Source organism: Salvelinus fontinalis, unplaced genomic scaffold (assembly GCF_029448725.1).
Source record: "Salvelinus fontinalis isolate EN_2023a unplaced genomic scaffold, ASM2944872v1 scaffold_0124, whole genome shotgun sequence".
Classification (NCBI taxonomy): Eukaryota; Metazoa; Chordata; class Actinopteri; order Salmoniformes; family Salmonidae; genus Salvelinus; species Salvelinus fontinalis.
This window is the reverse complement of record NW_026600333.1, coordinates 30,136-47,500: the sequence shown is the minus strand read 5'-3', so window position 1 is coordinate 47,500 and position 17,365 is coordinate 30,136. Positions and strand designations below refer to the sequence as shown.

General features: G+C 48.9%; 1 protein-coding gene across 2 annotated transcripts in view; it reads right to left on the bottom strand.

The window, feature by feature from the left end:
* The window catches only part of LOC129843356 (islet cell autoantigen 1-like protein), a 99,930-nt gene extending 83,024 nt beyond the window's left edge, over positions 1-16,906 (bottom strand). For both annotated transcript variants that reach the window (XM_055912055.1, XM_055912054.1), the window contains exons 1-2: positions 16,675-16,906; positions 90-135 (exon numbers count right to left, since the gene is read on the bottom strand). In XM_055912055.1, coding sequence (XP_055768030.1) covers positions 90-97 — 8 coding nt within the window. In that variant the 5' untranslated portion in view covers positions 98-135; positions 16,675-16,906. The remainder of the gene's footprint in view (positions 1-89; positions 136-16,674) is intronic.
* Between the last annotated feature and the right edge of the window lie 459 nt (positions 16,907-17,365).

The window sequence follows — 17,365 nt, the reverse complement described above, 5'->3', positions numbered from 1 at the left end:
TTCCCCTAGATTACATCTCAGGCATCTTCTTTAACCGATTTACGACTTTTAAAGACAGTGACTTAAGTAAACGATTAGCTGCTTCATACCCGTCCATCTAATCTTCAGCTCCGTTCCGTTCCGTCAACACACAGCCTGAAATAGTGGAGATTGAGAACAGTGTGAATGTCAAGATGAGTATTGTTGAATCCCCATATACTTAAAAGTGTAAGAAAGCCCATAGCTAGTTTGGCGAGATACCAGAGGTCACTGTTGAGGTGGTTGTGGTGCGAAACGTCTTCAGTAGGCATGCACCCCAAATACAAAAGGGAGGGCTTATTGACAGGCCACCTGCTGTTGCCGTGGTATTAGTTAGAGGGCTTATTGACAGGTCACCTGCTGTTGCCGTGGTATTAGTTAGAGGGCTTATTGACAGGTCACCTGCTGTGGCCGTGGTATTAGTTAGAGGGCTTATTGACAGGTCACCTGCTGTTGCCGTGGTATTAGTTAGAGCGCTTATTGACAGGTCACCTGCTGTTGCCGTGGTATTAGTTAGAGGGCTTATTGACAGGCCACCTGCTGTGGCCGTGGTATTAGTTAGAGGGCTTATTGACAGGTCACCTGCTGTTGCCGTGGTATTAGTTAGAGGGCTTATTGACAGGTCACCTGCTGTGGCATTAGTTAGAGGGCTTATTGACAGGCCACCTGCTGTTGCCGTGGTATTAGTTAGAGGGCTTATTGACAGGCCACCTGCTGTGGCCGTGGTATTAGTTAGAGGGCTTATTGACAGGTCACCTGCTGTGGCATTAGTTAGAGGGCTTATTGACAGGTCACCTGCTGTTGCCGTGGTATTAGTTAGAGGGCTTATTGACAGGTCACCTGCTGTGGCATTAGTTAGAGGGCTTATTGACAGGCCACCTGCTGTGGCATTAGTTAGAGGGCTTATTGACAGGTCACCTGCTGTTGCCGTGGTATTAGTTAGAGGGCTTATTGACAGGTCACCTGCTGTTGCCGTGGTATTAGTTAGAGGGCTTATTGACAGGTCACCTGCTGTTGCCGTGGTATTAGTTAGAGGGCTTATTGACAGGTCACCTGCTGTTGCCGTGGTATTAGTTAGAGGGCTTATTGACAGGTCACCTGCTGTTGCCGTGGTATTAGTTAGAGGGCTTATTGACAGGTCACCTGCTGTTGCCGTGGTATTAGTTAGAGGGCTTATTGACAGGTCACCTGCTGTTGCCGTGGTATTAGTTAGAGGGCTTATTGACAGGTCACCTGCTGTTGCCGTGGTATTAGTTAGAGGGCTTATTGACAGGTCACCTGCTGTGGCCGTGGTATTAGTTAGAGGGCTTATTGACAGGTCACCTGCTGTTGCCGTGGTATTAGTTAGAGGGCTTATTGACAGGTCACCTGCTGTGGCCGTGGTATTAGTTAGAGGGCTTATTGACAGGTCACCTGCTGTGGCCGTGGTATTAGTTAGAGGGCTTATTGACAGGTCACCTGCTGTTGCCGTGGTATTAGTTAGAGGGCTTATTGACAGGTCACCTGCTGTTGCCGTGGTATTAGTTAGAGGGCTTATTGACAGGTCACCTGCTGTTGCCGTGGTATTAGTTAGAGGGCTTATTGACAGGCCACCTGCTGTGGCCGTGGTATTAGTTAGAGGGCTTATTGACAGGTCACCTGCTGTGGCCGTGGTATTAGTTAGAGGGCTTATTGACAGGCCACCTGCTGTTGCCGTGGTATTAGTTAGAGGGCTTATTGACAGGTCACCTGCTGTGGCCGTGGTATTAGTTAGAGGGCTTATTGACAGGTCACCTGCTGTGGCCGTGGTATTAGTTAGAGGGCTTATTGACAGGTCACCTGCTGTTGCCGTGGTATTAGTTAGAGGGCTTATTGACAGGTCACCTGCTGTGGCCGTGGTATTAGTTAGAGGGCTTATTGACAGGTCACCTGCTGTTGCCGTGGTATTAGTTAGAGGGCTTATTGACAGGTCACCTGCTGTGGCCGTGGTATTAGTTAGAGGGCTTATTGACAGGCCACCTGCTGTGGCCGTGGTATTAGTTAGAGGGCTTATTGACAGGCCACCTGCTGTGGCCGTGGTATTAGTTAGAGGGCTTATTGACAGGTCACCTGCTGTGGCCGTGGTATTAGTTAGAGGGCTTATTGACAGGTCACCTGCTGTTGCCGTGGTATTAGTTAGAGGGCTTATTGACAGGTCACCTGCTGTGGCCGTGGTATTAGTTAGAGGGCTTATTGACAGGCCACCTGCTGTTGCCGTGGTATTAGTTAGAGGGCTTATTGACAGGTCACCTGCTGTTGCCGTGGTATTAGTTAGAGGGCTTATTGACAGGTCACCTGCTGTGGCCGTGGTATTAGTTAGAGGGCTTACTGACAGGTCACCTGCTGTTGCCGTGGTATTAGTTAGAGGGCTTATTGACAGGCCACCTGCTGTGGCCGTGGTATTAGTTAGAGGGCTTATTGACAGGTCACCTGCTGTTGCCGTGGTGTTAGTTAGAGGGCTTATTGACAGGTCACCTGCTGTTGCCATGGTATTAGTTAGAGGGCTTACTGACAGGTCACCTGCTGTTGCCGTGGTATTAGTTAGAGGGCTTATTGACAGGCCACCTGCTGTGGCCGTGGTATTAGTTAGAGGGCTTATTGACAGGTCACCTGCTTTTGCCGTGGTGTTAGTTAGAGGGCTTATTGACAGGTCACCTGCTGTTGCCGTGGTATTAGTTAGAGGGCTTATTGACAGGTCACCTGCTGTGGCCGTGGTATTAGTTAGAGGGCTTATTGACAGGCCACCTGCTGTGGCCGTGGTATTAGTTAGAGGGCTTATTGACAGGTCACCTGCTGTTGCCGTGGTATTAGTTAGAGGGCTTATTGACAGGTCACCTGCTGTTGCCGTGGTATTAGTTAGAGGGCTTATTGACAGGTCACCTGCTGTTGCCGTGGTATTAGTTAGAGGGCTTATTGACAGGTCACCTGCTGTTGCCGTGGTATTAGTTAGAGGGCTTATTGACAGGTCACCTGCTGTGGCCGTGGTATTAGTTAGAGGGCTTATTGACAGGTCACCTGCTGTTGCCGTGGTATTAGCTAGAGGGCTTATTGACAGGTCACCTGCTGTGGCCGTGGTATTAGTTAGAGGGCTTATTGACAGGTCACCTGCTGTTGCCGTGGTATTAGTTAGAGGGCTTATTGACAGGCCACCTGCTGTGGCCGTGGTATTAGTTAGAGGGCTTATTGACAGGCCACCTGCTGTGGCCGTGGTATTAGTTAGAGGGCTTATTGACAGGTCACCTGCTGTTGCCGTGGTATTAGTTAGAGCGCTTATTGACAGGTCACCTGCTGTGGCCGTGGTATTAGTTAGAGGGCTTATTGACAGGCCACCTGCTGTTGCCGTGGTATTAGTTAGAGGGCTTATTGACAGGTCACCTGCTGTGGCCGTGGTATTAGTTAGAGGGCTTATTGACAGGTCACCTGCTGTTGCCGTGGTATTAGTTAGAGGGCTTATTGACAGGTCACCTGCTGTGGCCGTGGTATTAGTTAGAGGGCTTATTGACAGGCCACCTGCTGTGGCCGTGGTATTAGTTAGAGGGCTTATTGACAGGTCACCTGCTGTGGCCGTGGTATTAGTTAGAGGGCTTATTGACAGGTCACCTGCTGTGGCCGTGGTATTAGTTAGAGGGCTTATTGACAGGTCACCTGCTGTGGCCGTGGTATTAGTTAGAGGGCTTATTGACAGGTCACCTGCTGTTGCCGTGGTATTAGTTAGAGGGCTTATTGACAGGTCACCTGCTGTTGCCGTGGTATTAGTTAGAGGGCTTATTGACAGGCCACCTGCTGTGGCCGTGGTATTAGTTAGAGGGCTTATTGACAGGTCACCTGCTGTTGCCGTGGTATTCAAATAAACAGGTGAAATGACTGTCCGTTAACGGGGGGCGCGCAAGATGGCGGTCAGTGCAGATGCGCTTTTTGGTTGCTGAAGAAATTATTTGATTTCTTCACCCAAATATGACCATCTGGTCATTTCTAAGGTCATAAAACCCGTCTGGTCATTTCTAAGGTCATAAAACCCGTCTGGTCATTTCTAAGGTCATAAAACCCGTCTGGTCATTTCTAAGGTCATAAAACCCGTCTGGTCATTTCTAAGGTCATAAAACCCGTCTGGTCATTTCTAAGGTCATAAAACCTGTCTGAATATTATTTATTTTGTTTACCAAAGTAATTGATTACTTTCTGCAAGTTATTCACCTCCAAAAACTCTTAAGTTAGCGACAACACCAGATCGGCTAGCTAGCTCAAAAACTAGCTTGTCTACATGGAAACTTCCAGAACCAGAACCAAAGGAAAAGAAATGGAGAAATGATCAGATGGACAATTAACAGATCAGATGGTCTTGGGTACTCCTCTTCAGAATGTAACTGTGGGAAATACTGTTGTGGGTGGTGAAAACTTGAAGTGCACGGACAACAATGCTGACAACCTGCGCACATCCAGTCCCCAGGCCGTTACCCTACCACCCCGACACTCCAGTCAAGCCCCAGGGGGAAAAGATGAGGGCAAGAGGGTATGTCACTTCTTGAGATGCAAAACAATATTGTGATGCTTTTGACAGCAAAGATAGATGAAAGGGCAGATGGCTTGGAGGACATGGTTAGGAGGCATACCATGAAAAAGTATATTTTTTTTAATTTCACCTTTATTTAATGAGGCAAATCAGTTAAGAACAAATTCTTATTTACAATGACGGCCCTAGGAACAGTGGGTTAACTGCCTTGTTCAGGGGCAGAACAACAGATATTTACCTTGTCAGCTCAGGGATTTTATCTTGCAACCTTTCGGTTACTGGCCCAACGCTCTAACCACTAGGCTACCTGCCGCCCCAAAATTGAGGCCATAAAAAAAAAATTGGTTGACTGGAAAAATCTGGAGAAGTGAAAATCCTCAAAAGTGACATGAAGAAAGTGGAAGGTATCTGCCAGGATTTTTTTTTTTTTTACTCGAGCAAAAGGAGAACGAGGCAGAGAGATACCAGCGCAGGTAGAACCTGAGGCAAAAGGAGAACGAGGAGGAGACATACCAGTGCAGGTAGAACCTGAGGCAAAAGGTGAACGAGGAGGAGAGATACCAGTGCAGGTAGAACCTGAGGCAAAAGGTGAACGAGGCAGAGAGATACCAGCACAGGTAGAACATGGGGCAAAAGGTGAACGAGGAGGAGAGATACCAGTGCAGGTAGAACCTGAGGCAAAAGGTGAACGAGGCAGAGAGATACCAGCGCAGGTAGAACCTGAGGCAAAAGGTGAACGAGGAGAGAGATACCAGCGCAGGTAGAGCCTGAGGCAAAAGGTGAAAGAGGAGCAGAGATACCAGCGCAGGTAGAACCTGAGGCAAAAGGTGAACGAGGAGGTGAGATACCAGCGCAGGTAGAACCTGAGGCAAAAGGTGAACGAGGAGGTGAGATACCAGCGCAGGTAGAACCTGAGGCAAAAGGTGAACGAGGCAGAGAGATGACAGCGCAGGTAGAACCTGGAGGCAAAAGGTGAACGAGGCAGAGAGATGCCAGCGCAGGTAGAACCTGAGGAAAAAGGTGAACGAGGAGGAGAGATGCCAGCGCAGGTCGAACCTGAGGTCAAAAGGTGAACGAGGAGGAGAGATACCAGCGCAGGTAGAACCTGAGGCAAAAGGTGAACGAGGCAGAGAGATACCAGCGCAGGTAGTACCTGAGGCAAAAGGTGAACGAGGCAGAGAGATACCAGCGCAGGTAGAACCTGAGGCAAAAGGTGAACGAGGAGGAGAGATACCAGCGCAGGTAGAACCTGAGGCAAAAGGTGAACGAGGCAGAGAGATACCAGCGCAGGTAGTACCTGAGGCAAAAGGTGAACGAGGAGCAGAGATACCAGCGCAGGTAGAACCTGAGGCAAAAGGTGAACGAGGCAGAGAGATACCAGCGCAGGTAGTACCTGAGTCAAAAGGTGAACGAGGCAGAGAGATACCAGCGCAGGTAGAACCTGAGGCAAAAGGTGAACGAGGAGGAGAGATACCAGCGCAGGTAGAACCTGAGGCAAAAGGTGAACGAGGCAGAGAGATACCAGCGCAGGTAGAACCTGAGGCAAAAGGTGAACGAGGAGCAGAGATACCAGCGCAGGTAGAACCTGAGGCAAAAGGTGAACGAGGCAGAGAGATACCAGCGCAGGTAGTACCTGAGTCAAAAGGTGAACGAGGCAGAGAGATACCAGCGCAGGTAGAACCTGAGGCAAAAGGTGAACGAGGAGGAGAGATACCAGCGCAGGTAGAACCTGAGGCAAAAGGTGAACGAGGCAGAGAGATACCAGCGCAGGTAGAACCTGAGGCAAAAGGTGAACGAGGCAGAGAGATACCAGCGCAGGTAGAACCTGAGGCAAAAGGTGAACGAGGCAGAGAGATACCAGCGCAGGTAGAACCTGAGGCAAAAGGTGAACGAGGCAGAGAGATACCAGCGCAGGTAGTACCTGAGGCAAAAGGTGAACGAGGCAGAGAGATACCAGCGCAGGTAGAACCTGAGGCAAAAGGTGAACGAGGAGGAGAGATACCAGCGCAGGTAGAACCTGAGGCAAAAGGTGAACGAGGCAGAGAGATACCAGCGCAGGTAGAACCTGAGGCAAAAGGTGAACGAGGAGCAGAGATACCAGCGCAGGTAGAACCTGAGGCAAAAGGTGAACGAGGCAGAGAGATACCAGCGCAGGTAGTACCTGAGTCAAAAGGTGAACGAGGCTGAGAGATACCAGCGCAGGTAGAACCTGAGGCAAAAGGTGAACGAGGAGGAGAGATACCAGCGCAGGTAGAACCTGAGGCAAAAGGTGAACGAGGCAGAGAGATACCAGCGCAGGTAGAACCTGAGGCAAAAGGTGAACGAGGCAGAGAGATACCAGCGCAGGTAGAACCTGAGGCAAAAGGTGAACGAGGCAGAGAGATACCAGCGCAGGTAGAACATGGGGCAAAAGGTGAACGAGGAGGAGAGATACCAGCGCAGGTAGAACCTGAGGCAAAAGGTGAACGAGGCAGGGAGATACCAGCGCAGGTAGAACCTGAGGCAAAAGGTGAACGAGGCAGAGAGATACCAGCGCAGGTAGAACCTGAGGCAAAAGGTGAACGAGGCAGAGAGATACCAGCGCAGGTAGAACCTGAGGCAAAAGGTGAACGAGGAGGAGGGATACCAGCGCAGGTAGAACCTGAGGCAAAAGGTGAACGAGGCAGAGAGATACCAGCGCAGGTAGAACCTGAGGCAAAAGGTGAACGAGGCAGAGAGATACCAGCGCAGGTAGAACCTGAGGCAAAAGGTGAACGAGGCAGAGAGATACCAGCGCAGGTAGTACCTGAGGCAAAAGGTGAACGAGGCAGAGAGATACCAGCGCAGGTAGAACCTGAGGCAAAAGGTGAACGAGGCAGAGAGATACCAGCGCAGGTAGTACCTGAGGCAAAAGGTGAACGAGGCAGAGAGATACCAGCGCAGGTAGAACCTGAGGCAAAAGGTGAACGAGGAGCAGAGAGATACCAGCACAGGTAGAACCTGAGGCAAAAGGTGAACGAGGCAGAGAGATACCAGCGCAGGTAGAACCTGAGGCAAAAGGTGAACGAGGCAGAGAGATACCAGCGCAGGTAGAACCTGAGGCAAAAGGTGAACGAGGCAGAGAGATACCAGCGCAGGTAGAACCTGAGGCAAAAGGTGAACGAGGAGGAGACATACCAGCGCAGGTAGAACCTGGGGCAAAAGGTGAACGAGGCAGAGAGATACCAGCGCAGGTAGAACCTGTGGCAAAAGGTGAACGAGGCAGAGACATACCAGCGCAGGTAGAACCTGAGGCACAAGGTGAACGAGGTGGAGACATACCAGCGCAGGTAGAACCTGAGGCTCCATGGCATTCCAGAGCTGGCGGGTGAGGACATTAAATGCAGAGTTGTTGACATCTGTGGAGCTGTTATTCTCGAATCAAAAGCCAAACTTCAGGAAAATGTGGACATCGTTCATCGTTTGACTCAACGATCAAGACAAGAGTCCGAAGACAACAATCATCCGGTTCACCAGCAGATCTGCACAGGATCTTCTCTGGAGGCGAGCAAAGAACTGTGATTTCCACATCAAGCAAAAATTGAGGTTCACGAAGGATCTCTGCAGACAAAGTGGCACGGGAGAAACTGTGTCCTATGGTGTCTGCAGCTGGAAAGGCAGGGAGAAACTGTGTCCGATGGTGTCTGGAGCTGGAAAGGCAAGGAGAAACTGTGTCCGATGGTGTCTGGAGCTGGAAAGGCAGGGAGAAACTGTGTCCGATGGTGTCTGGAGCTGGAAAGGCAGGGAGAAACTGTGTCCGATGGTGTCTGGAGCTGGAAAGGCAGGGAGAAACTGTGTCCTATGGTGTCTGGAGCGGGAAAGGCAGGGAGAAACTGTGTCCTATGGTGTCTGGAGCTGGAAAGGCAGGGAGAAACTGTGTCCTATGGTGTCTGGAGCTGGAAAGGCAGGGAGAAACTGTGTCCTATGGTGTGGAGGGGTGTGGGGGTCAGCCAATGAAAATAGTATTAGTGGCCATTAGGTGTTCAGGAGTCTTATGGCTTGGGGGTAGAAGCTGTTAAGGAGCCTTATGATCCTAGACTTGGCGCTTCGGTACCGCTTGCAATGTGGTAGCAGAGAGAACAGTCTATGACTTGGGTGACTGGAGTCTTTTTTGGGCCTTCCTCTGACACCGCCTAGTATATAGGTCCTGGGTGTCAGGAAGCTTGGCCCCAGTGATGTACTGGGCCATACGCACTACCCTTTGTAGCGCCTTGCGGTCAGATGCTGAGCTGTTGCCATACCAGGCGGTGAGGCAACCGGTCAGGGTCCTCTCGATGGTGCAACTGTAGAACTTTTTGAGGATCTGGGGACCCATGCCAAATCTTTTCAGTCTCCTGAGGGGGAATAGGCTTGTCGTGCCCTCTTCACGACTGTCTTGGTGTGTTTGGACCATGTTAGTTTGTTGGTGATGTGGACACCAAGGAACTTGAAGCTCTCGACCCGCTCCACTGCAGCCCCGTCGATGTTAATGGGGGCCTGTTCGGCCCTCCGTTTCCTATAGTCCACGATCACCTCCTTTGTCTTGCTCACATTGAGGGAAAGGTTGTTGTCCTGGCAACACACTGCCAGGTCTCTGACCTCCTCCCTATAGGCTGTCTCATCATTGCCAGGTCTCTGACCTCCTCCCTATAGGCTGTCTCATCGTTGTCAGGTCTCTGACCTCCTCCCTATAGGCTGTCTCATCGTTGTCAGGTCTCTGACCTCCTCCCTATAGGCTGTCTCATCGTTGTCAGGTCTCTGACCTCCTCCCTATAGGCTGTCTCATCGTTGTCAGGTCTCTGACCTCCTCCCTATAGGCTGTATCATCGTTGTCAGGTCTCTGACCTCCTCCCTATAGGCTGTCTCATCGTTGTCAGGTCTCTGACCTCCTCCCTATAGGCTGTCTCATCGTTGTCAGGTCTCTGACCTCCTCCCTATAGGCTGTCTCATCGTTGTCAGGTCTCTGACCTCCTCCCTATAGGCTGTCTCATCGTTGTCAGGTCTCTGACCTCCTCCCTATAGGCTGTATCATCGTTGTCAGGTCTCTGACCTCCTCCCTATAGGCTGTCTCATCGTTGTCAGGTCTCTGACCTCCTCCCTATAGGCTGTCTCATCGTTGTCAGGTCTCTGACCTCCTCCCTATAGGCTGTCTCATCGTTGTCAGGTCTCTGACCTCCTCCCTATAGGCTGTCTCATCGTTGTCAGGTCTCTGACCTCCTCCCTATAGGCTGTCTCATCGTTGTCAGGTCTCTGACCTCCTCCCTATAGGCTGTCTCGTCGTTGTCAGGTCTCTGACCTCCTCCCTATAGGCTGTCTCATCGTTGCCAGGTCTCTGACCTCCTCCCTATAGGCTGTCTCATCGTTGCCAGGTCTCTGACCTCCTCCCTATAGGCTGTCTCATCGTTGTCAGGTCTCTGACCTCCTCCCTATAGGCTGTCTCATCGTTGTCAGGTCTCTGACCTCCTCCCTATAGGCTGTCTCATTGTTGTCAGGTCTCTGACCTCCTCCCTATAGGCTGTCTGTTAGGTCCCTGAAGGTGTTGTTAGGTCCCTGAAGGTGTTGTTGGGTCCCTGAAGGTGTTGTTAGGTCCCTGAAGGTGTTGTTAGGTCCCTGAAGGTGTTGTTAGGTCCCTGAAGGTGTTGTTAGGTCCCTGAAGGTGTTGTTAGGTCCCTGAAGGTGTTGTTGGGTCCCTGAAGGTGTTGTTAGGTCCCTAAAGGTGTTGGTAGGTCCCTAAAGGTGTTGTTAGGTCCCTGAAGGTGTTGTTGGGTCCCTGAAGGTGTTGTTAGGTCCCTAAAGGTGTTGTTAGGTCCCTAAAGGTGTTGTTGGGTCCCTGAAGGTGTTGTTAGGTCCCTGAAGGTGTTGTTAGGTCCCTGAAGGTGTTGTTAGGTCCCTGAAGGTGTTGTTAGGTCCCTGAAGGTGTTGTTAGGTCCCTAAAGGTGTTGTTAGGTCCCTGAAGGTGTTGTTAGGTCCCTAAAGGTGTTGTTAGGTCCCTAAAGGTGTTGTTAGGTCCCTGGAGGTGTTGTTAGGTCCCTGAAGGTGTTGTTGGGTCCCTAAAGGTGTTGTTAGGTCCCTGAAGGTGTTGTTAGGTCCCTAAAGGTGTTGTTAGGTCCCTAAAGGTGTTGTTAGGTCCCTAAAGGTGTTGTTAGGTCCCTAAAGGTGTTGTTAGGTCCCTGGAGGTGTTGTTAGGTCCCTGAAGGTGTTGTTAGGTCCCTGAAGGTGTTGTTAGGTCCCTGAAGGTGTTGTTAGGTCCCTGAAGGTGTTGTTGGGTCCCTAAAGGTGTTGTTAGGTCCCTAAAGGTGTTGTTAGGTCCCTGAAGGTGTTGTTAGGTCCCTGAAGGTGTTGTTAGGTCCCTGAAGGTGTTGTTAGGTCCCTGAAGGTGTTGTTAGGTCCCTGAAGGTGTTGTTAGGTCCCTGAAGGTGTTGTTAGGTCCCTGAAGGTGTTGTTGGGTCCCTGAAGGTGTTGTTAGGTCCCTAAAGGTGTTGTTAGGTCCCTGAAGGTGTTGTTGGGTCCCTGAAGGTGTTGTTAGGTCCCTAAAGGTGTTGTTAGGTCCCTGAAGGTGTTGTTGGGTCCCTGAAGGTGTTGTTAGGTCCCTGAAGGTGTTGTTAGGTCCCTGAAGGTGTTGTTGGGTCCCTGAAGGTGTTGTTAGGTCCCTGAAGGTGTTGTTAGGTCCCTAAAGGTGTTGTTAGGTCCCTGAAGGTGTTGTTAGGTCCCTAAAGGTGTTGTTAGGTCCCTGAAGGTGTTGTTGGGTCCCTAAAGGTGTTGTTAGGTCCCTAAAGGTGTTGTTAGGTCCCTGAAGGTGTTGTTAGGTCCCTGAAGGTGTTGTTAGGTCCCTGAAGGTGTTGTTGGGTCCCTGAAGGTGTTGTTAGGTCCCTGAAGGTGTTGTTGGGTCCCTGAAGGTGTTGTTAGGTCCCTGAAGGTGTTGTTAGGTCCCTAAAGGTGTTGTTAGGTCCCTAAAGGTGTTGTTAGGTCCCTGAAGGTGTTGTTGGGTCCCTGAAGGTGTTGTTAGGTCCCTGAAGGTGTTGTTGGGTCCCTGAAGGTGTTGTTAGGTCCCTGAAGGTGTTGTTAGGTCCCTGAAGGTGTTGTTAGGTCCCTGAAGGTGTTGTTAGGTTAGGTCCCTAAAGGTGTTGTTAGGTCCCTGAAGGTGTTGTTGGGTCCCTAAAGGTGTTGTTAGGTCCCTGAGGTGTTGTTAGGTCCCTGAAGGTGTTGTTAGGTCCCTGAAGGTGTTGTTAGGTCCCTAAAGGTGTTGTTAGGTCCCTAAAGGTGTTGTTAGGTCCCTGAAGGTGTTGTTAGGTCCCTGAAGGTGTTGTTAGGTCCCTGAAGGTGTTGTTAGGTCCCTAAAGGTGTTGTTAGGTCCCTAAAGGTGTTGTTAGGTCCCTGAAGGTGTTGTTGGGTCCCTGAAGGTGTTGTTAGGTCCCTAAAGGTGTTGTTAGGTCCCTAAAGGTGTTGTTAGGTCCCTGAAGGTGTTGTTAGGTCCCTGAAGGTGTTGTTGGGTTAGGTCCCTGAAGGTGTTGTTAGGTCCCTAAAGGTGTTGTTAGGTCCCTAAAGGTGTTGTTGGGTCCCTGAAGGTGTTGTTAGGTCCCTGAAGGTGTTGTTAGGTCCCTGAAGGTGTTGTTGGGTCCCTAAAGGTGTTGTTAGGTCCCTGAAGGTGTTGTTAGGTCCCTAAAGGTGTTGTTAGGTCCCTGAAGGTGTTGTTAGGTCCCTAAAGGTGTTGTTAGGTCCCTGAAGGTGTTGTTGGGTCCCTGAAGGTGTTGTTAGGTCCCTAAAGGTGTTGTTAGGTCCCTAAAGGTGTTGTTAGGTCCCTAAAGGTGTTGTTAGGTCCCTGAAGGTGTTGTTAGGTCCCTAAAGGTGTTGTTAGGTCCCTAAAGGTGTTGTTAGGTCCCTGGAGGTGTTGTTAGGTCCCTGAAGGTGTTGTTGGGTCCCTAAAGGTGTTGTTAGGTCCCTGAAGGTGTTGTTAGGTCCCTAAAGGTGTTGTTAGGTCCCTAAAGGTGTTGTTAGGTCCCTAAAGGTGTTGTTAGGTCCCTAAAGGTGTTGTTAGGTCCCTGGAGGTGTTGTTAGGTCCCTGAAGGTGTTGTTAGGTCCCTGAAGGTGTTGTTAGGTCCCTGAAGGTGTTGTTAGGTCCCTGAAGGTGTTGTTGGGTCCCTAAAGGTGTTGTTAGGTCCCTAAAGGTGTTGTTAGGTCCCTGAAGGTGTTGTTAGGTCCCTGAAGGTGTTGTTAGGTTAGGTCCCTAAAGGTGTTGTTAGGTCCCTAAAGGTGTTGTTAGGTTAGGTCCCTAAAGGTGTTGTTAGGTCCCTGAAGGTGTTGTTAGGTCCCTAAAGGTGTTGTTAGGTCCCTGAAGGTGTTGTTAGGTCCCTGAAGGTGTTGTTGGGTCCCTAAAGGTGTTGTTAGGTCCCTGAAGGTGTTGTTGGGTCCCTAAAGGTGTTGTTAGGTCCCTGAAGGTGTTGTTAGGTCCCTGAAGGTGTTGTTAGGTCCCTAAAGGTGTTGTTAGGTCCCTGAAGGTGTTGTTAGGTCCCTGAAGGTGTTGTTAGGTCCCTGAAGGTGTTGTTGGGTCCCTGAAGGTGTTGTTAGGTCCCTGAAGGTGTTGTTAGGTCCCTAAAGGTGTTGTTAGGTCCCTGAAGGTGTTGTTGGGTCCCTGAAGGTGTTGTTAGGTCCCTGAAGGTGTTGTTGGGTCCCTGAAGGTGTTGTTAGGTCCCTAAAGGTGTTGTTGGGTCCCTGAAGGTGTTGTTAGGTCCCTAAAGGTGTTGTTGGGTCCCTGAAGGTGTTGTTAGGTCCCTAAAGGTGTTGTTGGGTCCCTGAAGGTGTTGTTAGGTCCCTGAAGGTGTTGTTAGGTCCCTGAAGGTGTTGTTAGGTCCCTGAAGGTGTTGTTAGGTCCCTAAAGGTGTTGTTAGGTCCCTAAAGGTGTTGTTAGGTCCCTGAAGGTGTTGTTGGGTCCCTAAGGGTGTTGTTAGGTCCCTGAAGGTGTTGTTGGGTCCCTAAAGGTGTTGTTAGGTCCCTGAAGGTGTTGTTAGGTCCCTGAAGGTGTTGTTAGGTCCCTGAAGGTGTTGTTGGGTCCCTAAGGGTGTTGTTAGGTCCCTGAAGGTGTTGTTGGGTCCCTGAAGGTGTTGTTGGGTCCCTAAAGGTGTTGTTAGGTCCCTGAAGGTGTTGTTAGGTCCCTGAAGGTGTTGTTAGGTCCCTGAAGGTGTTGTTAGGTCCCTGAAGGTGTTGTTAGGTCCCTGAAGGTGTTGTTAGGTCCCTGAAGGTGTTGTTAGGTCCCTGAAGGTGTTGTTAGGTCCCTGAAGGTGTTGTTAGGTCCCTGAAGGTGTTGTTAGGTCCCTGGAGGTGTTGTTAGGTCCCTGAAGGTGTTGTTAGGTCCCTAAAGGTGTTGTTAGGTCCCTGAAGGTGTTGTTGGGTCCCTGAAGGTGTTGTTAGGTCCCTAAAGGTGTTGTTAGGTCCCTAAAGGTGTTGTTAGGTCCCTGAAGGTGTTGTTAGGTCCCTGAAGGTGTTGTTGGGTCCCTGAAGGTGTTGTTAGGTCCCTAAAGGTGTTGTTAGGTCCCTAAAGGTGTTGTTGGGTCCCTGAAGGTGTTGTTGGGTCCCTGAAGGTGTTGTTGGGTCCCTGAAGGTGTTGTTAGGTCCCTGAAGGTGTTGTTAGGTCCCTGAAGGTGTTGTTAGGTCCCTGAAGGTGTTGTTAGGTCCCTGAAGGTGTTGTTAGGTCCCTGAAGGTGTTGTTAGGTCCCTAAAGGTGTTGGTAGGTCCCTAAAGGTGTTGTTAGGTCCCTGAAGGTGTTGTTGGGTCCCTGAAGGTGTTGTTAGGTCCCTGAAGGTGTTGTTAGGTCCCTGAAGGTGTTGTTAGGCCCCTAAAGGTGTTGTTAGGTCCCTAAAGGTGTTGTTAGGTCCCTGAAGGTGTTGTTGGGTCCCTGAAGGTGTTGTTAGGTCCCTGAAGGTGTTGTTAGGTCCCTGAAGGTGTTGTTAGGTCCCTAAAGGTGTTGTTAGGTCCCTGAAGGTGTTGTTAGGTCCCTAAAGGTGTTGTTAGGTCCCTAAAGGTGTTGTTAGGTCCCTGAAGGTGTTGTTAGGTCCCTGAAGGTGTTGTTAGGTCCCTGAAGGTGTTGTTAGGTCCCTAAAGGTGTTGTTAGGTCCCTAAAGGTGTTGTTAGGTCCCTAAAGGTGTTGTTAGGTCCCTGAAGGTGTTGTTAGGTCCCTGAAGGTGTTGTTAGGTTAGGTCCCTAAAGGTGTTGTTGGGTCCCTAAAGGTGTTGTTAGGTCCCTAAAGGTGTTGTTAGGTCCCTGAAGGTGTTGTTAGGTCCCTAAAGGTGTTGTTAGGTCCCTAAAGGTGTTGTTAGGTCCCTAAAGGTGTTGTTGGGTCCCTGAAGGTGTTGTTAGGTCCCTGAAGGTGTTGTTGGGTCCCTGAAGGTGTTGTTGGGTCCCTGAAGGTGTTGTTAGGTCCCTAAAGGTGTTGTTGGGTCCCTAAAGGTGTTGTTAGGTCCCTAAAGGTGTTGTTGGGTCCCTGAAGGTGTTGTTGGGTCCCTAAAGGTGTTGTTAGGTCCCTAAAGGTGTTGTTAGGTCCCTAAAGGTGTTGTTAGGTCCCTAAAGGTGTTGTTAGGTCCCTAAAGGTGTTGTTAGGTCCCTAAAGGTGTTGTTAGGTCCCTGAAGGTGTTGTTAGGTCCCTGAAGGTGTTGTTAGGTCCCTAAAGGTGTTGTTAGGTCCCTGAAGGTGTTGTTAGGTCCCTAAAGGTGCTATTCTTCTTTTAAGAGAACATAACAATACTCCCAAGTGCAACTGTTGAGGATTTTGTAGCCTCAATTCAGCTAGAAGGAATTGACATTTTTATAAACTATAAATGTAATAACATATTTATATGAAAACTATGTCAAGATGTTACTATTCCCTCTGCTAGAATGTACTGGAATGCAGCCCTTGGACAAGTGAACTGGAACAAAGTTTAGTTGTTATCTGGTAAATATTGTATATCTAATAAGGTGAAAGTCATACAAACTCATTCATAGAATCTACCCTGTAAAGACCTTTATTATACAGATTCAAAATAGCTATTGATAACAAATGTGTATTTTGTGGTTGTGACGCAGAGACTCCTGAACATTTATTTTGGGACTGTTCTTATGTCAGAAGATTTTGGAGTGAGTTAGATTTTATTAAATAAATAAAATACTATTAATGTTCATTTGAAAGACTCTGATATGTTTTATTTTGATCCAAATGATATCGATTCCGATTTAACTTTCATTGTTCATTTGTTTATTTATCCATAAAATGAAGTGGACGAGGGAACAAAACCCTTTTCACATCGTTTAAGATAGAACTGAAATATTATTTTGAAATTATCAGAACGGTGTAAAATCAAACAAGCAATACGTTACCATAAAACTTTTTGAGTATTGAAAATGTATCTCGACATGTGATGTAAATTCACTAATAAAACCCCACTCTTCTGTTTTCTATAAGGAGTTCGAGCAGGACATTAAGACCATTCTACATTCTTCCAATAAGAAAGCTTTTCAAATCAATACGTGTGTATCTTTTTAAGGTCTTCGTATAATCTGTAATGTGTTGTACCCTCTAGCACATGTTATCATTGTCTGTTTGTATACTTCTTGTATGTATACTGGTGTTCCTGCAATAAGAAAGTCTTAACGCATCGACACCTGTCAGCGTCAACCAGAACGCAGACTGGGAGACGGACGTCGCCTGGGAGACGGACGTCGCCTGGGAGACGGACGTCGCCTGGGAGACGGACGTCGCCTGGGAGACGGACGTCGCCTGGGAGACGTCGCCGGCAGGTTAACCATTATGAGCGAACTAGCTGCTAATGCTAATGTACGTCGAGCTAGCTACCTGTTGCTGCCCAAGTCAAAGGTGCCAAAGTCATGTGAGCTCAACGCAGTTATCACACCCCTCACAACAAACCTGTTGTCTTCTCGACGTGCGTGTTCAGTAAATAACTAAATGTTCCTGTTCCAGCTAGCTAGCAAATGTTTGCGACGTTTTCCAGGATGCGCAGCTAATTTGCTGCTAACCTACATCGGTATAACCCGCTAATTGTAACCAATGTAACGTCAGCTAGTCCAGATAACTTTGTCTGCGGATACAACGCTGCCTAATATAAACGCAACACGTCTTGCATCATCACATTGTTATGGCTTTACCGTTGAATGAAGCTGTCAAGAAGTCATTTTGTCCAGCAGAGTATCCAGCTAGCTAACGTTAGCAGCACTAGCCACCAACCAACTCAAGTGACTCACAGAAACAGGATATGCAAAGTGTCTGTACTCTGTCCTGTCGCTGTGGGGACGTCTCAACATCACAGGTCAAACCAGTTGGAGGAGGAAAATAATACTTTTAAAAAACGTCCGAAGGACACTAACCCCAACCTCACTCAAGGAAGTGCAGGAGAAATATGGAATGTTTTGCGGTGCACGTCATGTAGGACGAAAACAAGCATCTTCAAGAATACAACCCTAATAAAAGCTGCAGGAAAATACAAAATATCTTTAATCTGAAAACCTGATGACTGGGTAGTTATTGTATTTAAACACTGGTATACCATGGATGTAGACAGACATTCCGATTAACAACGACAGTGGGAATTATAATGCCACATGATAAACACAAGTAGGCCTGTATCTATTCATCTATCCCAAGAGAGAACAGTATAGAGACCTGCCACTGGATGGTGCTCAATACAGTAGTTTAATCTGTAAACGATGTGGCTGCATACATACACAGTATTACATGGAACCTATCTGTATCTTAGAAAACAGTATGTCACCGTGGCTATCTTATATCAGGAAGAACAGCCTCTATCAACACAACTGTAGCAGTTCATAAATACACATG